The 23,157-nt window shown below is 43.6% G+C and overlaps 1 protein-coding gene across 1 annotated transcript; it reads left to right on the top strand.

The window, feature by feature from the left end:
• The first annotated feature begins 1,860 nt into the window (after positions 1-1,860).
• On the top strand, positions 1,861-13,336 carry ciartb (circadian associated repressor of transcription b). Its single transcript, XM_083763138.1, has 6 exons — positions 1,861-2,205; positions 5,003-5,510; positions 5,925-6,000; positions 6,790-6,868; positions 9,575-9,710; positions 10,214-13,336. The coding sequence occupies exons 2-6, from the start codon at positions 5,043-5,045 to the stop codon at positions 10,646-10,648; spliced, it is 1,194 nt and encodes a 397-aa protein (XP_083619264.1). The 5' UTR covers positions 1,861-2,205; positions 5,003-5,042; the 3' UTR covers positions 10,649-13,336.
• The last annotated feature ends 9,821 nt before the right edge of the window (positions 13,337-23,157 follow it).

Raw genomic sequence — 23,157 nt, 5'->3', positions numbered from 1 at the left:
AAGGCTAATTTGGTTCTATCGAAATGTTTTCATGTTTTTTATTTGACTTTGCTAATTGTGATTTTCAATTTAGATGGGGTGGGAGGTGTTTGTTTGTGTCACGTGATCAAGTTTGGAGGAGTTTGTTTCTTGTTTGTGACTCACGGGCTCAGGTCAAGAATGTCTCGTCTGGCTTTTTTCTTTTTTTTTTGCAGGTCTTTCTCTCCCCTCCCTCGCCCTCCAGGCAGCCACGGGCTCAGTGAGTCATCAATTGCGGTTTCCTCTGATGCTGTTTACCATCACTGACTCACTGAAAGAAAGAAAGAAAGAATTAAAGAAAGAAAGAAAGAAAGAAAGAATTAAAGAAAGAAAGAAAGAAAGAAAGAAAGAAAGAGAAAGAAAGAAAGAAGATCAATGAGGATACTGAATTGCGTCACACACACTGCATGCATGTGACACTTTTCTGTTGTTTAAATTGTAGGTAGGATATTTCACTGCAAACAAAGTGTGGGGAAGGAAAACAAAGAAAAAGAAAAACACTTCCTTAGGTTGTTATTGGCTTAGATTTGGACCAACAGACAAGATCTGCTCAGAGCTGTATTAACTCAATACATCCGTTTCAAGCCAAATACAACATAAATAAGCCTAATGTAATTGTATGCATAATCTTTTCATCTGTTGAATTCAAATAAATTGCTGACAGTGCCTTATACTGGGCCTACACGCATGCATGCCACAAGTGAGACATCACCCAAATTCCCCAAAACGACACAAGGGAAGACGAATGCCTCCACTATGATGACCAAAAAACAGTCCTAAAATGACTTTTCGCACAGCTGTTGGAAATGAAACCGACCCCGCGTGTCCACGTGTTTGCGTCATTTCCATATCATTTGAATATGCAAGAGGAGCGTCGCCCAATCGAAGGAGCTTGGCACGGCGAGGCCGCGTCCATTGGCCGGGCGCCCCGCGCCGAAGAGCCAATCGGCGCGGCCGCGGTCGTGGGGCCCCGCCCCCGTCCAGACACGTTGCCTTGGGAGCAGCAACACGGGGCCGCGGCGGAGGGTTGCCATGTCCGCTTATTATAAGCGAGCTTGGACTTGTTTTCTGGAACGTCGCTTGTAAATATTTGGGCTTGTTTTTTAAGTGTAGTTGATTGTTTTGGCTTGTTTCTAAAGTGTAGTTGATTATTTGGACTTGTTTCTAAAGTGTAGTTGCTAACTTGTTTCCAGTGATTCTCACACATTTCCATGTCAAGTACCCCCAGATTAATGTATTTGTCCAAATGTCCAAGGATCCAAGGATGTAAACACATGTTGTGCCACACACTGGCACCCCTATAAAATATTCCACATTTGTCACTCAGCCTGATGGCCTCAAAAGTCTAATATCTTCCACGGACCATAGAGATATTCCTTTGGTCTAGTCACTCTAGTGGTTAAGATGTTGGACTTCCATGTCGGAGACCCGAGTTCGAAACCCAACCCTACGTACATATATATATATTTGTGTGTGTGTGTGTGTGTGTGTGTGTGTGTGTGTGTGTGTGTGTGTGTGTGTGTGTGTGTGTGTGTGTATAGGCCTATATATATTATTTTTTTTCAATAGCAGATCTACAAGCCCACAATGCGTCGCGATGACACACACTGTGAGCTTGTATATCTGCTATTTTCAAATAGCCCCAAACCTTAATGGTGGCTTCTTTTGGGCTTCTTTTCATAGACCCTGGACACCTGGTTGCTTGTTTCTGTCGCAAAACCTGGCAACACTGGAGGCGCTCCATCGCAGCCTCCACTGCGCTCCTCCATAGTCCATATGATACACACACACACACACACACACACACACACGCACGCATGCGCGCGCGCACGCACACACACACACACACACACACACACACACACACACACACACACACACTCTCGCTACTACTACGCTTCCACTCCACACGCTCATCACGTATAGAGCTACTGTCCGCGCATCACATCATCCTAGCACCGCTTCAGTTCACACTGCTGTGTGGATTGTCTGGATTATTATACCGCTGAACAAAGACACACCGCGGCGCACCACACACACGCACACACGCACAAACACAGGCTACATACATTCACACACACGTCTCTCTCTCTCTCTCACACACACACACACACACACACACACACACACACACACACACACACACACACACACACAACCTCTCTGCTGCGATCCATCCCCGGCAAGGTAGGTCACTGATTCCCTCTCTCACCCTTTTTGAAATTACACATTTTTATTTATAGGCCACGGTCGTTCGAAACCCACCCTCGCCTCGACATCGATCCAATTGTATTTTATTATCTCTGGGACCCTAATCTACACTGTTTAACTCTTAGTACTGTACTGTACTCTGTACTGTCTGTACTGTACTGTAGGTCCTTGCTTTTGGTTGGAGTTATACAGACTCATAATCAAGGGTCCGTTTAGTTCCTAAATCCTAACTATCAGTCATTTAGCTTTGGGACCTTCTGAGGCTCCATGCAGTCCTGGGGTTGGTGTGTGTAAAAGTAAAAACATATACAGTGATGGTTTTCTCTATGGAAACTATAATGCAGGAATTTGGAGTTGTGGCATAAAGCCTATATATAGCCATATTGTGCGCATCCTCGTGTAAAGATATCTCTTGGAAGAGACTTTATTCAGAATAGTAGCCTACTACTCGGCCTACACTGCTACATTTTCATTCTGTCTGATGGGGAAGATGGGTTTTTTTGGTGCTCGGACTCGTGTGCTATGCTCCTCATGCTGCTCTCCAAATGGATATATTATATTCGTGGTTTATTTCGTTCTGCCATTCTTCCTGCTGTGAAATATAATTATTCTTCTATATTCTTCTTTCACTTTTAATGACATCTTCTTTCTTTGTTTGGAATCTGAATTGTGGGCGACGGTTGTAATGAAAAACGTGCCCCACCTACACACAGGTGATCTAAGACACGCTGCACACGCATGTGTGTGTTGTTGTATTAATAAGCTCTAGCTCTGACAAGGTCTAGACTCTAGAGAGAAGAAATACAATGTAAATGTGTAGCCTATCCTACCTTTGGAAGGTAGGTATATGTTATCAACGTCTTAATGGTTTATAGCCTGTAGGCTATACCTCATCGTTACATGGTGGAACACGGGTCAGCAGCAATATGAATGTCGCCTACTTGAGTCGGATTGCATGTGTTTTGTGTTGGCCCAGTCCAGACGAGGTGAAATCCAATTATGGCTCCCTTTCACCAATGAACATTAACCTATTCTGTTAAATAGCCTTGAAAGGCTTTATGCTGTAGCCTACTTTATATGGGCTAGGTTATTTGGGTTTCTATATTTGTTTTAGGTCTGTGAGAGGAAGGTTGCAGAACAGTCTGTCTTACCTTTGCACGAGGGCGATTTTAGTGTAGGACACATGAATTATTACTAAAAACCTGTTATATCTTACAAAAGATCAAAGTGATATTTTGAACAAACAGAAGGATAGAGCACTGATAGTCAGTGCCCTCATGACTCCCAGTTTAGTAGCCTCAGACACCCGCCTTTCGCCTTTTGTTTCCAGTAAAGCTGCTGGGCATGTTATGGTTTTGATAGCTGTTATAAACTGTATAACAACAGACACTCAGATATGTTTGTTTTTTGGTGACACACCAACCATTTTAATTTAATAAAACGAGTACAATCTGAGCTTAAGGACCTCCTCTCTCTGCACCCTCCACTTCATCAATAGCATCAGCATGCTAGCACTAGAGACAAAGGACTAAAGAATACATATATTTACAATCTAAATATCAATTATCTGATCCACCTGCACAGTAATATCCTGAGTGTTAACATTCTCAGAGTTACTGTAAATCAACACTTAGGCCAGTGGTTTTCAACCATTTTCATGTCAAGGTCCATTATTTATTCGCCATTTGATGACATTTAGCCTCTCAGACCCAAAACGTAGAATATTTTGTTATCGGTGGATAAGATTTTGTCCATGTACTATTAGGAGAGATAACAGGAAAACATTTGAAATAACAATTCTTCTACATTCTCTAATTGTCTAGACTTCTTATAAATTAAGTAGCCAAATGCAGATGTTTTACAATAATTTAACTCTTGAGAGCGTAAAATGAAACCATTTGGTTTCATTTTCATTTCAAACCCCTTCAAGGACCACTGGTTGAAAACCACTGTTTTATACAATGTACTGCCCTCGCATCTACGGTAGGTCTAGGAACTATAATTTTTTCATAGCCAGTTTAGCCATCTTTCTCATACAGTAATGTGGATGGATGACATGTCTGTTCTGAGTCAGAGGGGGTTATCTTTGGCAGACTCTGTGCCAGTCTGAATAAACAAAGCTTAACAGTGTTTATGAATGTGTGGAGAGAGGAGGTGGTGGCCGGCGAGCCACCTGAGAGAGGGGCAGTGATGCCGAGATATCCAGCCTCTGTGCTTTCGAAAAAAAAAAGAAAAAGAAAATAAGAAGAAGAGAGAAAAAAACACCAAAGGCATGCATTTGTCCCACACATGGCAGGCTCTGTTTACAGGCAAAGTCCCGTGTAGAGATTTGTGGGCGAAGACTTTTAATTCCCACCCACCAAGCCAGGATCCACACTGAATTCCTTGAGGGAAAACGTTGCTGTGTGCGTGCACTGCATGCGTCGCCTGGGACGACACGGGACTTGCTGCTATGGGTGTGAATGGTGTTTTAGTGTTTGCTTTTGATGACTGGCTGCCCAGGCTGTGTTTACTTGCTCAGGTGTTGTGGCTGGAAAAAAAGGCACAGGTTATGCCAGCAGTTGCGTTTCACGGACACCAGCTGCTCAACATGCACGCACGCTGCAGTGCTGTGCTGTGACTGTCTCTCTGCTTTAACCAATTTAGACCTGAGATCAGATTCTAACAAATGTCTTCTAAATCTCAGAGATTTCAGACAGTTTTCTGAAAAACTTGTGTTTCTATATCAGTGGTTTTAACCATGAAGTAACAATGACCTCCCTCTTTTTGACAGGTCAGTGATGGTCAGTGCTGGTTAGAACCTGCGGCTGAGGATGTCTGCCACAGATTCGGACAACTCCATCGATTGGCTGGCGAGCGACAACGAGGAGGACGACGAGAGCGAGCACCGGGAGCCCGACTGCACCGGACGACCCGAGCTGACCGAGGAAGGGGCCTCATCATCTCCGCCCCCGGGTAGCACTCCCCCCTCATGCCCACCACTAGGCCCGCCCAGCGGTGGCTGGCTGCTCCGCAGACAGCTGGAGGACGATGGCGACTGTAGCGACGTGAGCAAGAAGGCCTCTAGTCGGGGGCCTCCTCTGCCCTCCCGCTACACAGGCACAACACAGGACGATGGTGCCAGAGGACTGTGTAACACACAGCAAGGAGAGAGATCAAATGGAAAAAACACCACCCAGCATGCACTGAAGAGGTCTCGCAGCCCCGCCGCTGGGCAGCGCAACGACCGAATCCTGCTCATTTCCACGGAGTCTCAGAAAGACCACGTTTTTACTCATAAGGTGAGGAGGCGGACCCTGCTTGTTGTTTATCTGCCAAGCACGGGAGGTTGATAATGTCAGGAAAAGCCATCGTGCCCTGTCACCCAGATTAGTTTCCCTGCAGGACTGAGAGGATGGCTCATGCATTACTTTCCAGTAAAAGAGTTCCCCCCTCCCCATCCATGTTCTAGACTAAAATTAGTCACACTTAACTTTCTTAACATTCTAAAGAATCGGTGACTAGAGTGCATCATGGTTACATGGTTGTGATAAAAGGAGTGTTAAGGGTGACCTAATTCATGTTGAGCAACATTTACACTTGCAATAGACAGTTTGTGACGGCTGACTTATTTTCTTTCTTTATAAAGAGTTTTAAAATGTCTTATTCTGACAGTGCTACATGTCTCCAATAATGCTCTCTTTTGTGTTTTTCAGTGCATGGAGTTGCAATGCTACATTCACCCACTGTCATTGATTTTGAATGGGCTACGTTCAGGAAGGTACCGAGAACGTAAGTCAACCATTATAGTCTCTATTTTTCCGTCTTTGTCCCGCATTCTTCGCTCTCTTTCCCTCTGTGTTGGTCTCCTCTCCTTTCTTCTGAGAATGATAGACAGTCTGTCTCTCTTTGATAGAAAATGTCTCCCTTGAGATTTGAGAGAAAGATGTCTGAGGTTTCTTTTGTTGGGTGTCGAGTATCATCTAACTACAAGAATTTTCCTTTTGTGTGAGACTTGTCTATATTTTAGAATAGAGGCTTAAAGGTGTGCGACTGTGCGTAGTGTGTTATAACCACACCGTTTCAACATGCCCCCTCAGGCCTCAGATTGGGGCACTTATTATAACTCACAGAAAATCCTTTTTTCATACCAATGGTGAGAAAACCACTTTGAAGTCACACTTCTGCAGTTTCCCCCATAAATTAGACACTCTGTCTGGATATGTCTAGGCAGAGAGAGGTGCGAACATTACATACCAGAGCCTCGCAGCTGCATGTATGCAGTGTAAGGCTGTAAGGCCTGTAAAGTCTGCATGTTTTAGCTGGCTCCCTCACCATGGAGTCTCTCTATGCTCAAAGCAGCATGCATGCTCAAACATGCTATGAAAAGTGGTTATTTTTTGGATCCCTGTCAAGCTCAAGGCCTTATGTGACCCCACACTTCCTGGCCAGAGAGCCAGAGAGTCTGCCCCCCACTCCACTCACACATGCATGCCAGGAACCCATCTGCTGTACAGACTCTGCCCTGCTGTCGAGATAATGCATGTGGCTCATGGTCAAACTCTTCCCCCTCTTTCACAGGACTCAGCAGTTTCCAGGAGAGCGTAGCCATGGACAGGATTCAGCGGATCATGGGTGTCCTGCAAAACCCCTGTATGGGGTAAGTGTCCTCTGTGACTCACTGACCCTTAAGCTGAATTCCAATACCCAAAATCTCTGCCACTCGCTCACTCACACTCGGTCACCCCAGCATGGCGGTGTTACAGTGAAATTGGTGAACCGTTCAATCATGTTGACATCACATAATGTCAGTGTACGAACGTAAATCATTGTGGTTTGTTTATTAGCAGAGTTCAATCTAGCTGTATTTCTTTAGGCCAGTTATTTAAACACCTCCATGTAAGATATGTGAAGTCCACAAGATGGTCACATATTTCGTCAGGTCACCTCCATGCTGGAGTGACGAGTGTGAGTGAGTGGCCGGGATGTTGGGTATTGGAATTTGGCTTTAACTGCTTCAATGTTCTGTACTTGATACATATATTTGGTACACATTATGGTGAGATGGACGTCTGTGTTTGGTCCCATACTGTATGCAACATGTTACACGATTCCCGCTGTTGCTGAGGAATATAGTTGCTGTTGTTTTGCGAATTTGCGCACGTGTCTGCCTGCTCCACCATGTTTGGTGCTGCAAAGTTGACATATGTATCTTGCTCTTGTTCAAATAGATTGCATCTGCTGCTCAAGATCTGTGAGTTTGTCAGAATCAGAGGAACGTCCAACTAGGTTTAGTCACTACACTTAGACCAGAACACATGACTCCACCATGTGGCTATGATGTGAAGTGCCACCTCCACCCAATAACCTAGGGTTTGTGCCAATGGACTAGTATGCACACAGAATAACTCTTCCTACTTCCCTGCTTCTTCCCTACCTGCCGTTACCGATGATGCCAATTAAGGCTGTGTTCCATTCAGTGTGCAGTGGTTCTCAAATGTTTTAATTCCATGAACTATGCAGTGTACAAATAGAACCAACAATTGGAACCCACTCACTCACTTCCAGGGAGCCAACATGCACAATATCAGCACACGGTACCTGACTCTGTTTGACCAGAATGGAACAGAGCCTTCATTAGTATCAGCAGTAACACCTGTGAAGGAAGCAGGGAAGAGGCCCAAGTTCTTTCCAAAATGGCGTGTGTGCATAGAGCCCATTGATGATGACGTTGTGTATTGAACATTTCTTGTATTTGGAGAATGTGGAGCAGGCCTTTGCCAACAGTAGCCGCAGCCACCTCTTGATTCCTGCTAGCAGTCTCGGCAGGGAGGTAACATAATGCCTGGTTTATAACGGAGTTTATAAGACGGTTGCGTATTGTGTCTTGGACCTAAAACGCGTGTGCGAGACACGGGCACGCAACCAGTAACAATACGCATAGAGGAAACATGCACGCCCATACAGTAGGTTGGCCATGAACTGGAGCAACAGCAAGAGCTTCAAGGGAGATGCCACACTCAAAACATCAAATAATGCATGTCATTCTTTTCATATTATAGATATAGACCGTCCGATATTGATACTGGTATAGGGGTACCACAAGGCCTTTGATAGGGCAGACAGTTATTGTGAGTGTGAAGTGAAGTGTGAGTATGACGAAGGCACAATGGTGCCAGATAAAGGCGCTGAAATTGGCTCAGGCTAATCATCGGAGTCCTACCTACCAGCTGTTCCCTCCATGAGACAAAGAGTGGGTGTGGCAGTCTGCTCCTGCAAACAGACAGACAGACAGACAGTCGTAGCAGAATAACTCCCCCTCCCCCCTTGTTCCCTGTGTTGCCAGTTTGGCAACCCCTGCAGTGACACTGACAGTGGTGTATATTGGATCATCAAAGTGACTTCTTTAGCAGCTAGTCGCCGTTGTGGATAATCTATCACAGGGATGGGCAACTTTGACGATAGAGAGGGCAACTATATTTCCACACTCACTCCAGAGGGCCACATTGCATTATTACTGTCGTAGCAAAAATAGCTGCTCTACAAGCGGTTAGCTTGAGTTTTGCTATATTTGAATTGAAATCCTGAATTATATTTAGCCATTTTTGAATTAGAATCCTGAAAAGTAACCTTTTTATTTAATTTCAAATGCATTTAGTTATAGTTATGTTAACTTTATGAACTATGAACAAAGTAATTTAGTTAATTAAATAATATATCAGTATTCTGACATTAACCTGAGGGCCACATTAAGTGAAGGTGGGCGCCGCATGTGGCCCCCCGGGCCACCAGTTTCCCATGTATGATCTATCACATGAATTTAACATGCTCCGAGTGGGTTGAAGGGGGGAAGGTTGCTGATCATATGACATGGGCTAATCCCCTACCAGCCATCTGGTTTGTTAGACGGATGGGGGGTTAATGGGCACCAGTCTCTGCCCACCTCCAACGAAGCCTGCGTCACTGCTGCTGGTTTATTTTCGCTGTGATGCTGTTAGAGAGACCGCTGTGGGCTTAGGCGTTTATTTTTAGAGACGAAGGAGAACCGTTAGCACACCTTCTTGCCACGTGTGGGTTTGAGAAACATGTGTGAAATATACTGTACTTAACCGGCTGCTGCTTCTGATGCTCCCAAAATGCATACATATGTATACTGTATGCAACGTTTCATTTCAACACTTACAGTAAGTCTTCCCCAGGTAAAATTTTTGTCCAAAATGTTGATGTAGGTACATGTAGCCAAAATGAGTTTTCTTCGACGGGTGGCTGGCATCTCCTTTAGAGATAGGGTTAGTATAGTAAATATACTATACTAAACCACTGGCATAGAGGAAAATACTAAATTACTCTTTCAATCTCATTCCAGGGAGAAATATGTCAATATCATTCTTAAAATGGAAGAAATGTTGAAGAGCTGGTTCCCCAATGTCAAACCCAGAGACCAACACGCCAACACACCAACACAGACTGCAGAGGACTCTACTCCCTCCAAGAAACTGAAGGTAAAGACCAGGAGTTCTTGAGAAAGGCGGGCAAGTTGTCAATAACAGGTATAAGGTGTCAACCATCGGACAAAATTAAGGAAGACCTGTCGTTTATTCTTTAATCACATGGCCACAGAGATCCAGGGCAGGGAGGAGAGGATTAAAAGTATATTTTTACAGTTGTACAAATGACATTAGTCTCAAGTTCACAGAGAACAATGACAGCAGAGAAGAGAAACGATAATTGGCGCCACAGGGTGGTAAGAAAGATCAGGAGGATCTGGGGAGAATCAAGGACCATCCTCTTTATCTAGTGCTTGTAGGGATTTAGGATTTAATCCTGTGGCTAATTTTGGCTTGACTTTCCAAAGACAACCATTTCATGTACCTTTCTTCCCCCCCATAACCACCAAAATAGAAGTATATGCCCATTTATTGTATATCAGCAAATAAAACAAATGTGGTATGGACGTACACAGGCATCAAAGAGTAACTTGTAAATTCATGTTCTCTTCACACAGCTGTCTCCGGTGACCACAGCTCTGCCCAGTGCAGCAGCGAGCCCTGTCCAGGCTAGTATCCTTCCGGTGACCAAGGCCAAGACCCTGAGAGTCACTGACCTCACTCCCCCCGGAGCCTGCTCCGCCAGCAACCTGAAGTGGCTCCACACGTCGCCCATCTGCTCTCCCATGAGCGCAGAGCAGGCCCAGGCTGGCCCCAGGCATCACCTGCTGCCCCCCAGAGACAGAGCGCTAACGCAGGACAGCGCCGTGTCCTCCACCACGGACAGCAGCCGCCGTGCTAAGACAGACTCCATGGTGGTGCCCAGGGGGGGTCCCCCACCGCTGGGCAAAATCAATGCCCCCTGTCTGGAGAGGCTGCTGAAGTCCACAGAGAGCATCATCACCCGCAAGGGCACGGCCGGGGACATGATGGACAATAATAGTTGGTCGTAATGATTGTGGAGGGCTCGGTCGGTGCCCGTCCCAGCCCCAAGCCTTGACCAGTCTGCCGGGGAGCCAGTCAGCTCACTTTAGTCCATTCCAGCCTTCGAGAGAGACAGGCGCTTTCGTACAAGGACAAAATGGATTCCGATTGAAAATGGAAGGAGGCGTCAGTGAACATGAACTATTCTCGTGTAAGGAAGTGCCCTCTCTGACAAAGTTCCCTTTGATTGACTTATCCTTTTTTTCCTTCTTTAAATTGTTTTTGCACTCTTGATTAGTGTGTGTGTGTGTGTGTGTGTGTGTGTGTGTGTGTGTGTGTGTGTGTGTGTGTGTGTGTGTGTGTGTGTGTGTGTGTGTGTGTGTGCGTGCGTGCGTGCGTGCGTGCGTGCGTGCGTGCGTGCGTGCGTGTGCGTGCGTGCGTGTGTGTGTGTGTGTGTGTACGTGCGTGCATGTGTGCGTGCGTGTGTGTGTGTGTGTGCGTGTATGTGTGTGTGTGTGTGTGTGTGTGTGTACATCTGTGAGAGGGAGGGGCAAAAAAAAAAGTCACATGTTGAGCTCCTCAGGGCCACGGCTTTGTTGGCGACTCCACAAGTGAACTCAGAGTTTTCCCTCTGGCTGGTCGACGTATTGACATAAATTGAAGTCTCTGTGCAACAGCCATCTTGCCTGAAAGGGAAAAGGATTGCATGTGTCGTCGGGAGGGAACATTTCAGACATGTCAGTGATCTCCATTTAGTTGCGGTGAATATCTGGGTGGAGTGTGATATCCTTTTTTTTCCTCCTCCACATGACTCCACTCTTTAAGTTTATTGATGTGACTGTTACTCATTGTATACTTACATAAATCCGTTTTTTTCTCCCTTTGGTACAACTGTTCTACCTCAGGTGGGCACGTGTCGAGCTTAAGGCCTATTCTTACTCCAGTTTAAGGTGATGAGGTAACCTCGTGTCACCAGGCTTTCCACCTCGGAGGAAAGCCTGGTCTGTGTTCCAAAATTGCTGTGTGATCCGGTCTGGAGCGGATGGTAAAATACGTCATGTTGTAGTCAATGATTTGTAGTCATCTGGCAGGAAACAACAAGGCGGAATCAGAAGTGTACCCAAAATAAGTCCCCACGATCGTAATTTCCAGTATTTTGGGTACTTCTGATTCCGGCTTGTGGTTTCCTGCCAGATGACTACAAATCAGTGACTACAACATGACGAAAGTTACCATTCGCTCCCGACCGGATCATAAACCCGAAATGGAATGCTGCCCAGGCTACCTTTTCGGTGGTCACCTCATCACCGAAAACTGGAGTATGAATAGGCCTTTAGAGGGCAGGGATCTTGAATGATAATAACATACAAAATCTCCGGGAACTCCTCACGAGAAGTGCAGTGAGCCAAAAGGCCTGTGATGGCGAGGTTGAGGCTACGAAGTTGTTCCACTTGTACAAACACGAGAACTCTCGCTCCACGGGGGGGATGCTCGCTCCACGGGGGGACGCTCGCTCCACAGGAGGGGATGCTCGTTCAAAGGGGGTGGGGGGGAGAGCAAGGCTCTCATAGCCTGACTGGTGCCATTGTCAAGAATGTGAACTGCACATATCTTTGGAGTCTACTAAGGCAAACAGTAGTGCCTATAAAGTCAAGCTGTGCCTGCACAGTCAAATCCGGAGTGTTTATTTAACCACTTAAGCCCTATATTATTTTCCGTACTATGATGAATAGTGAAAATAGCACATCTACAAGCTCACAACGTGTTGTGAGCTTTTTTGTAGATCTGGTATTTCTGTGCTATTTTTGGAGGAATAAAACAAAAAGAAGAATTGAAACATTTTAACATTATTGAACGTTATTATCACATTACTTTTTGAACATTTGCCCAATATAGGGGCACCAGGGTTAACCCATTCAGGACGGGGACCTCTTTTGGTGTGTTAAGCATTATGTTTATTGAAAAATAGCATGGCGCGGCACAGAGTGCCGTGCTACGATTTTTTAAAGATCGTGAAAATGTGGCGCAAATCTTTGAATATGTATATATTCTTTCAGAGCAAACGTTTTTAACTCAAATATTTGCTTCTGGGAGGGGGGGGGGGGTCCCTGGAACAACATATTTTGAGATGTGGGTCGTGGGCCAATTACATCTAATTCCTGGGCTCCTCGACATGAAATGGACTGAGAACCACTGATATAGAAACATAGGGTTTTTTCTGAAAACCGGACGTCTTGTAAATCGAATTCACAAGACGTTTTGTAGAAGCTGGTCTCAGTCCTAAATGGGTTAACGTAGTTAGCTGTGTGTTAGCTTTCTGAGTTAAATTAAACGCTCCAGATTTCACTGTGTGTGTGTGTATGCTGGTTATTATGAACATGAGAGAACCGCTCGCTCAGAACACCTGGATCCTCTATAAAGGATGTAAAATAAATCAGGAATTCTCGAGCCCCTGCCATTTTCTGTTTCTGTTATCAAGTAAATTATTCAAAATCTTGCCAACTACTTTTTTTTTCTGTGGTCAAAGTAGTGTTTGGTTTTAGCCACAGAGCTGGACAGTACGAGACCGCCGCAGAGAGGGGCTTGGTATTTCTCTGTGTTAATGTTTCAAAAACAAAAAGGATAAAAATAGGTTGTTGATTTACCCTGAAAAGTGGCCTTTATCGTGTGATATTTTATACTTTGAAAATAAATGTGGTTATATTTGTTTGATGCAAGCCGACTCCTGATTTCTATTTTGTGAGTCCACATTTGCTCAATATATGATATAGTTATATGCTCATTTGAGACATTGTTTTGTCTGTGCTGAAATGAGTAGATTATTTCTTGTGTCAAACATTTTGCACTTCCTGGTAAGTGGTAGCACACTTAATTCAATTCAACGTGATGACTCATACATACAGTATAATATTTTGTATTTTCACCTAATTTACTTTAAAACTTGCCGTTTGTGATAGAAATAAGAGTATAGACGTGAATGATAGGATCATAGTAAAGATACAAACAGTTCTGCATTACTAGCACAACAGTGGGGAAACAACTCACTCACTGTAAAGTTGATACTTCATCGCACAACGGTGTCGATTGCCGAAAAGAACAATTATTGTCCACAAGCCACACCGTATATTGTATAAATTAGGCTTAAATCACCATTAAAAGAAGACCAAGAAGACTAAGGTCTCAGATGATTTACACTGGAGAAATGGATCAATAACAGGGCTCTATTTTCGTCAGTGCTAATTTGCTATCCCTAACCCTTGTTGCCTTTTCTTTTTTTTCTTTACTATTTTGAAAAACATTCACATTGTTCAACTAGCTAATCTACATCAACACGTTGTGAGCTTGTAGATTGGTTATTTGAACTATTCAAAAATGTTTTTCAAAATAGTAACAAATGAAGGCAGGAACTTAGGGATAAGGGGTTAAGCACTGTCGAAAATACATACCTGTGGAAGGACCACACATGGCACAGTCCCATCAAGTAAACCAGTATACAAGCACCATTTTCACAGTAAAGAGAGTCATTACATTACTGCAGGGTTCATCGCCTTGTTGGCTTGTGGTGGACGTTTTTGTCAACATAGATTCTTTGCCACGGACATACAAAATGAGTGGACAATAATATTACCAGAAACACATAAATAGATAGCCCTGAATGACCCTTACGGGTCCATTTGGTTCCATTTGTACACTCTCAGATTTAAGGGGGTCCTTGCAAATAAATCATTTGAGAACCACTAGTACTAGTTGGACTCCTAATAAATAATTGCCATACATATTTTGAAGAAAACCTGGAGACTTGACATTCAGTGGGTGTTATAACCTGATCAAAATAAGATTATAATGGTGAGTAAAACAGAAAATCTAACATTTGCCACCGACATGACCAAGTCTTTGCCACGGACACATTTGTCCGTGTACGGACATGTTGGTGATCCATCCATCCATCCCACCTCATAGAATATTATCAAGCAGGGGAGCCGTGTCGCATCAAATCGGTGTTGCATGCTCAAATGAAATCCTGTCTGAACTCGTCACCTATAGCTGTACCGTTTCACTTATAGTCTTTAGACTGTTGTTGACTCACAAAAAGAGGCTGCTGTTTTTCCTTTTTTTTTGGCAAACAGACACATTTGTCCCTGTTCGGACATGTTGGTGATCGAGCCCTGCATTACAGAGTTAATTTAACAGTTGGATTTGTAGGGTCATGATGAAGAAAAAATACAACAACAGATTTGTAACTGTAACTGTAACTGTAACTCAGTGGTTTTCAACCAGTGGTCCGAGGCCCACCAGTAGTCCTTGAGGGGGTTCCAGGTGGTCCCCCAGCTAAATTATGGACCCTTATAGATCTTTAACTCTTGAGAGTGTAAATTGAACCCAAATGGACCTTAATGGGCCCAATTGGTTTCACTTTACGCTCTCAAGAGTTACATTTCTGTTAAACATCTGCATTACCGTTACTTTACAAGAAATCCCCACATAATATCCAAGAAAATATCCTTTAGTTTTGGATCTGAGAGGCTAAATGTCATCAAGGTGGTCCGTGGATCAAATGACAAATAAATAATGGGCCTTGATGTGAAACAGGTTGAAAACCACTGCTGCAGAACAGATATACTACATTTATTACTTTGCATGACTTTGTATTTTGTATTAGGTTTTTGTTTTACCTCACACTGGAAGGAGTGCAGTAGCCTGCCAGCTGGAATTTGAGTTAGGGATAAGAGGCTGGTAAAATGAACGCTGCCATCTATAGGTTGGCAAAGTTAATATCACATCATCCTATCACATAATTTCCTATAATAATGTGTGTATGTGGACTTTGTTCTCAGAACAGGTCAGCTCCATATATGGAGATCTAAGGGTGGCAGCGGGGGCAGTGTCTTGAGCGTACAGGGTTTGATGAGGTCTGGCCATATATGGAGTGTGTCTTGTGTGTACAGGGTTTGATGCGGTCAGAACAACACATGGAATGTCAGAACAGGTCGGCTCCATATATGGAGATCTAAAGGGCAGTCCATACTGTCTCCGACCATCGAACTTTTCGTCAGAAAGCTCCGGTACAACTACAACATGACGTCACTCGCAACTTCTGAAACGCATTCCTCCGAATTTTTGTTCTGAAAGCTGCACTCCCAGATGTTGTGACTCTCCGAACTCTACTTCGGAGAAAAAATTTAAGTCTGATCTTTCTGACGAAAAGTTCGGTGGTCGGAGAGAGTATGGACTGCCCTTAAGGGTGGTAGCGGGGAAGTGTAGGCTACAGTGTTTGATGAGGGCCTGTGTATAGGGCCTTAATTTTCGGGCCTGTTGAGAACTCTAGTTTTTGCCGGGCGCGGCTGCACTAATAACCTTGGGGCGGGCCCGTCTATAGAGTTTGAATGGACGGTATCAGTCAAAAGGGAGACATCGAACAGAAAGGACGGGTGGTGTAAGTGCTGTTATTAAAATGCTTACTTTAAAAATACTAAAATAGCTAAAACACAACAACTCATGGTCATATCTTCATAAAGCATAATTCATAATAATTTCATGATTTGTGGTTCATAATCAATTTCATATGAGGTTAAAGGTATATTCAGTGATTTCACTTAATTCAAATATCACTTATTTTTTTGTTTTGTTGTGATAATCCTCTCTACTATAGAGTGTGCTGACCATATAAGGAGTTCCTCCCTGTCCCCAGTTAACTCCTGGGGGTAAAAAAACCTTAGGTTTCGTTTTTGACTCTCTATCCTGATTGGACGAAAGTTTGGGTCCCAAGGCAAAAACGAAACCTAAGGTTTTTTGAGTGAAATCACTGAATATACCTTTAACCTTTTTTTAAACATGATGTGTTAACTTTCTGAGGCAGCTACAAAGTTCCTAGTCCAGTACCTGCCTGTAGACCCTATCGCAATTTGGTGTTGGGGGAATTTCTCACTTGAACTGAGTCAATGGGTCCCTAGACATGAAAAATCAACGAGGTGCTTGTCCGCCATAGTGCCACGAATGGCGCAATGGCCACATAAAAAATGGCCACCATCGGCTATGATGAAAATCCAACCTTTTTGTTTTTTTGTGTTTAAGCACATGTAAAACATTCATTTTGACTAATTGTGGTGTGTGGAATTCATTTCTGATATTGTTTTGATGATTTGGGGTGATTTTGACCTTGAAAGGTCATAGTCAAGGTCATTTTGCTATTCCACAGACCTTGGCCATAACTTGTCCATTTTTAGGAGTAAGAACAGGAACAATAAGTCTATTTCAACTAAATCTGACTCTTAAAATTAATTTCTGATATTGTTTTGACCATTAGGGATCATCCTGTCATTGAATTATTGATGTTAATGTCATTTTTTAATAATTCGATTATGATTCTTTAGTCGCTTTTATTATATATTTTCATGATTTGTTTTCTTTACATAAACAAAATACATGGGCATGAGAAAAACAACAACAGCACCATATGTGCTGTGTGAATAAGCCCATTGTACAAAAGACTCTGTCCATGGCCCAAATGAGCCAATTCATTGCTATGGCAACCCCATAGTGGAGGTAAGTCAATATATCATAAGAATCGTTCACTTGATGGTACAAGCACCAAATTTGGTACACAAGTGCTTCAGAACCTACTCTCTCAGAAAAGTACGATGTCCACTTGAAAAAACTAAATGGCCACCATTTTTCAAGATGGCCGCCAAATGAAAAGGGCCTTTTGTGGCGGTTCTGGACAACCGTGGGTCCGACCAACTCGAGACCGGGCACTGCACTCCCTGTGGGTGTGTGGAACGTGTATGTCGAATTTGAAGTGGGGCGAACGGTTCTTGAGTTACGTGGATTACAGACGTACAGACACACACAGAATTTGTGCAATTAGCAGATCATTGGAACGGTTGTTCGCTTGGTGATACAAGCGTGACAGTTGCCGTGAACATTCCTTTGGTCAACTCTTTAACTTTTTAAACCGAGCCATCCAAAAATCCAATATGGCGGTGATATTTCAAGATGGCCACCAAAATTAGACTGGTTTTGCATTTCTGCATATATTTGGCTATACCTTTGTGATGTACTGAATAGTGATCGACCGATATGGTTTTTGGCCGATATATCCGATCACTGATTAGTGGACAATCAAAAAGCCGATAGCCGATTGTTGGTGCAAGAAGCACCAACATCGTTTCAGTAACACTTCCCCCTCCATCAATTGCAGCACATGTACTGTAGCAGCATATATAATTTTCAATATCTATCTATCGATCTATCTATGAATGCACCAAGTGTGTGTGTGTGTGTGTGTAATTGTCCAGAACCGCGCCAAAAAGGCCTCTGCCCGGGCTCTGGACCGGGCCCATGCCCAGTGTCCATATATGGATCTGGCCTGTTCTGACCTCACAGCACTCCATATTTGGACCTGACACAAGACAGAACTCCACAAGCTGGCTGCATATACTCCCTATTTGGGCATGCCTTACAAAGAACTCCATACATGGGCATAAAAGGGCATAATATCTGGGTGGGGCATTCATTTATACAACTTTCATCGTACCAAGTAGGTCAGTGCCCAATGGGCTGTAGAGGCCCTACGGGCACCGTTCTATAGTTTATCAAAACCGGATTTTCAATGAAAGTGGTTGTTTCACCATGTTTGCGCATTTATGAGAAATATAGTAATCGGTCGTTTCTTTCCGATTATTTGTTTTTAGCACCGATACCGATATTAATTAAAATCATGAATATCAAAGCCGATAATCGGTCTATCACTAGTACTGAACCATACTGTATAATACTGTACGGCACTGTAGGGCACCATACTGTACCGTACCGTACCTTACTGTATGGTATCATACTGTACAATACTGTACTGTACTGTACTGTACCGTACTGCATGGTACCATACTGTACCATACTGTACCTTACTGTATGGTATCATACTGTACCTTACTGTACTGTATGGCATCATACTGTACTGTACCATACTTTATGGTATCATACTGTACCATGCCGTACTGCACGTTACTGTACCGTACTGTACTTTACCATACTGTACTGTACTGTAAGATACTGTAGTGTACTGTACAGTACCGTGTGTGTGTGTGTGTGTGTGTGTGTGTGTGTGTGTGTGTGTGTGTGTGTGTGTGCGCACGCACAGGGAAAAGGGGAGGACCCCTTTTGGTTTTGTTTTCTGCATCTTCCTCTGTGACCTGCCACCTTCATGTCATCTCTCACAGCATCCTTAAACCTCGTCTTTGGCCATCCTCTTACCTGGCAGCTAAATCTTCAGCATCCTTCTCCCAATGTACCCTCATCCCTCCTTTTCACATCACATGTCTAAACCATCTCAACCTCACCTCTCTTGCTTTATCCCCAAACCTTCTAACCTGGGCTGATCCTCTAATTTAGTAATTTCTGATCAAGTCCTTCCTTTTCACTCCTAATGAGAACCATAGCATCCTTAATTCTGCCACCTCCAGCTGTGCCTCCTTTTCATCAGTGCCACCGTTTCCAACCGTACGGCATGGCTGGTCTCACTACCATCGTATACATCTTCCCTCTCACTGGTAGCCTTCTGTCACAAATAACTCCTGACACATATGTCCCATATTCTCAATACACTGGCTTCACTTGCTAGAACATTTCCATCTCTATACTCACCTTAACCTGTTACACTACTGTCTACTGTCTGGTCAATTGGTACAAATAATTTTCTCCCTCCCTCACCATCTCTCTTTGCACTTACTGTACATCTCATATACTTTATCTTAGCCCTGACCACTTCTTAGCCCACACCACCTGACATCACATCTCTCTCTTCTTACCCATCATCTAAAAAAAACCCCAATGGGCATTGCCCATTGACATATATTCAAGTCTGTGTGTGTCTGTACATCTGTAATCCACGTAACCCGAGAACCGTTTGCCCCACCGACTTCACCGAATTCGACACACACGTTCCACACACCCACAGGGAGTGCAGTGCCCGGTCTCGAGTTGGTCGGACCCACGGTTGTCCAGAACCGCCACAAAAGGCCCTTTTCATTTGGCGGCCATCTTGAAAAATGGTGGCCATTTCGTTTTTTCAAGTGGACATCGTACTTTTCTGAGAGAGTAGGTTCTGAAGCACTTGTGTACCAAATGTGGTGCTTGTACCATCAAGTGAACGATTCTTATGATATATTGACTTACCTCCACTATGGGGTTGCCATAGCAATGAATTGGCTCATTTGGGCCATGGACAGAGTCTTTTGTACAATGGGCTTATTCACACAGCACAAATGGTGCTGTTGTTGTTTTTCTCATGCCCATGTATTTTGTTTATGTAAAGAAAACAAATCATGAAAATATATAATAAAAGCGACTAAAGAATCATAATCGAATTATTGAAAAATGACATTAACATCAATAATTCAATGACAGGATGATCCCTAATGGTCAAAACAATATCAGAAATTAATTTTAAGAGTCAGATTTAGTTGAAATAGACTTATTGTTCCTGTTCTTACTCCTAAAAATGGACAAGTTATGGCCAAGGTCTGTGGAATAGCAAAATGACCTTGACTATGACCTTTCAAGGTCAAAATCACCCCAAATCATCAAAACAATATCATAAATGAATTCCACACACCACAATTAGTCAAAATGAATGTATTACATGTGCTTAAACACTAAAAAACAAAAAGGTTGGATTTTCATCATAGCCAATGGCGGCCATTTTTGATGTGGCCATTGCGCCATTCGTGGCACTATGGCGGACAAGCACCTCGTTGATTTTTCATGTCTAGGGACCCATTGACTCAGTTCAAGTGAGAAATTCCCCCAACACCAAATTGCGATAGGGTCTACAGGCAGGTACTGGACTATCCCTGTCTGTCAGTAGCTAGCTACACTGGACCATGATTGACTGACTGAATGATCATGCATGATTGCCTGGCATTGCACACAGGTGGTACAAACTTTGTCTCACTCACTCAGACTCTGGTCTGCATGAAGGAAGCAGCACACTTGCAGTTTAGTGTGTTAAGAACTGTTTAAAGTTAAAAAAAAGACGTCCGGACTCGGAAGCCAAAATTCTAAGAACGTTAAGCAACTCAACAACGAAGAACCGACCTGTGTCGTCAATGTTGGAGGGAGGGTTGTGAGAAGAGCTCCAGCTGGGATGGATCAACTATGGAATGTCTGAACAGGTCAGGGGTCTCTCTCTATCGTTTGCGACAGTCAGTCACTCTTATGATAGACTGTTTATATCGAAAATGTAACTAATTCAGTAGCAGTAACGATAGCGTTTTATCTCAGTCAGTTGATTCTTCATATCTATGAGTGAAACGGCCGGGATGACATGTTTATTTTTCTTATTTGAGGCGATCTGAAATCGCCCTATGGAGATTTCTTCAACCGCTCGGGTTACGTGGGCAACAGCGTGCTTGCATTGATTGATTGATTGATTGAAATATTTATTAACAGTTTGCAGAATTTACAGTAGGCTACATTTCAAGCACAAACTCAATACAAAGACTGTTAACTGTGAGTGGACGACCCAATTAAGCATTACACTTGTTTACAACAGGGTCCACATTGTTCAATTCATCAAAACATTTAGAGACATACAAATAGACATTTCTATGTAGCTAAAGAACAGAACAGGAATTCATCATATAGGAAGCAAAAAGGGGAAAGATACATATACAGTGAGGGGAAATGGGGGGGGGGGGGGGGGGGGTGTGGGAAGCCATCCCAGCCTGTCAAAGTGGGCAGGGGGGTGAGGCCAAGTAGGAGCCTGACCAGTTTGTTTTGGGAGGTCTGGAGCCTTGTTTTAAGGGTCTTTGAGGTGCTGTGGTACCAAGAGGTGGATGCATAGTCAAAGAAACCTTGTACAAGGGCTCCTGTCTTCAAGGTGTTTTTGCTGACCAGTGAGGAGATCCTGTAAAGGAATCTTGTTCTTTTATTGACTTTTTTGATTACGTTGGTGGCCATTTTATCACCGGAAAGATTGGCCTCCAGGATGGAACCTAGGTAGGTAATTTGATCTTTTCGTGTGATAATATTGTCACCCACTCTAACCAAGAAGCCATCTGCCTTGCTGAGATTACTATTTGATCTGAAGAGAATGGATTCAGTTTTTCCCAGGTGTAAGGATAGTTTGTTATCAGCGAACCAGGTGCAGATTCTACCGAGTTCAGAGCTGAGGGTCTTTTCAACCTGCAGTTTGTTCCTGTCCGAGACCAGCAGTGCTGAGTCATCTGCGAACAGGAACAAGTTGCAGTCACAAGCTGATGTCATGTCGTTAACATATATTAGGAACAGTAAAGGCCCTAGTATGCTTCCTTGTGGGACACCACAGCTCACTGGGAGGGGAGGGGACAGTGTTCCGTTCACCTCCATCTGTTCTCTCCCCTCCAGGTAGGATTGCATCCAGCTCACTGATGTGCTATCAAAACCAATAGCTTTAAGCTTGTTAACCAGTATGGAGTGGTTCACGGTGTCAAAAGCCTTTTGGAGGTCCAGCATGACCATGCCGCAGTATTTTCCAGCGTCCACCTCGTGTTTGATGTGGTCGCTCAAATAGAGGAGGCATGTGTCAGTGGAGTGGGATGTTCTGAAACCAGATTGGAACTCATACAGCAATTTATTAGTGGCAAGATACTTTTCAACCTGTTCATAGACTATTTTTTCCATCACTTTTGAGATGGAGCTTAGAATAGAAATAGGGCGGTAGTTGCCGGTTTCTAATTTACTCCCTTTTTTGTACAGGGGGGTTACTTTGGCCAGTTTAAAATCTTGGGGGACCTGTCCCTGTTTGATGGAGAGGTTTACTATGTGGGTGATGACGGGAGCTATGGAAATGGCTGAGTCTCTGAGAAATTTGGTGGGAATATTGTCATGGCCAGTGGCCTTGTGGGGTTGGAGAGCACTCAGTTTTTTAAGTACCTCCTCAGTTGTTACCATTGCCATTTTAAAATCATCTTTACAAACACCTAGGTTTTTGTAGAAGGCTTTGATGTGCTCTACACCAAAACGCCCAGAGTGGGAGGGCAGTTTGTTAACCAGCATTGTTGCAATGTTTGTAAAGAAGATGTTCAAGTGGTTTGCTACATAAAGCTTGTCAGTGATGAGGGTGTTATTCGATTTGATGTTTATGTTAGTAAACCTGGTTTTTAGTTTCTGACCACAGCCTAGTTGGTTGTTTAGTAGCTTCCAAAGCTCCCGAGGATTGTTTTTAATTTCCTCTGCTTTATCATTGATAAAGTTACTTTTTGCTGATTTGGTCATGGCAATAACACCATTTCTTAGCTTGTTACATTGGGTTTTTAGGATGTACAGTTTGGTTTGGAGATCACTGTCGAAGCGCTTGGCTAGCTTGGACTTGCATTTAAGAAGTTCAGAGCATTTGATGTCTCTGGTTTTCATTGCAGTCAGTATGTCCGAATTCATCCATGGCTCCGAGCGGGTTTTGACCCTGACGGTTCTCAAAGGAGCCATGATGTTTAGTACTGATGTAAATTTGGTTTTAAAGCCAAGCCATGCTTCTTCGACTAGTGAGCTCCTGAGCACATCG

This window comes from Protomyctophum parallelum (assembly GCF_964188405.1).
Source record: "Protomyctophum parallelum genome assembly, chromosome: 4".
NCBI classification, from domain to species: domain Eukaryota; kingdom Metazoa; phylum Chordata; class Actinopteri; order Myctophiformes; family Myctophidae; genus Protomyctophum; species Protomyctophum parallelum.
The sequence above is the reverse complement of the archived record's forward strand: the minus strand, read 5'-3'. Positions and strand labels throughout refer to the sequence as shown.

What these genes read in the sequence shown, in the direction of transcription:
- ciartb (XM_083763138.1), top strand. Translation starts at nt 5,043, where the DNA reads ATGTCTGCCACAGATTCGGACAACTCCATCGATTGGCTGGCGAGCGAC. An exon ending in CTGCAAAACCCCTGTATGGG is followed by an intron (nt 6,869 to 9,574) that starts GTAAGTGTCCTC and finishes ATCTCATTCCAG; the next exon opens with GGAGAAATATGTCAATATCA. An exon ending in CTCCCTCCAAGAAACTGAAG is followed by an intron (nt 9,711 to 10,213) that starts GTAAAGACCAGG and finishes CTCTTCACACAG; the next exon opens with CTGTCTCCGGTGACCACAGC.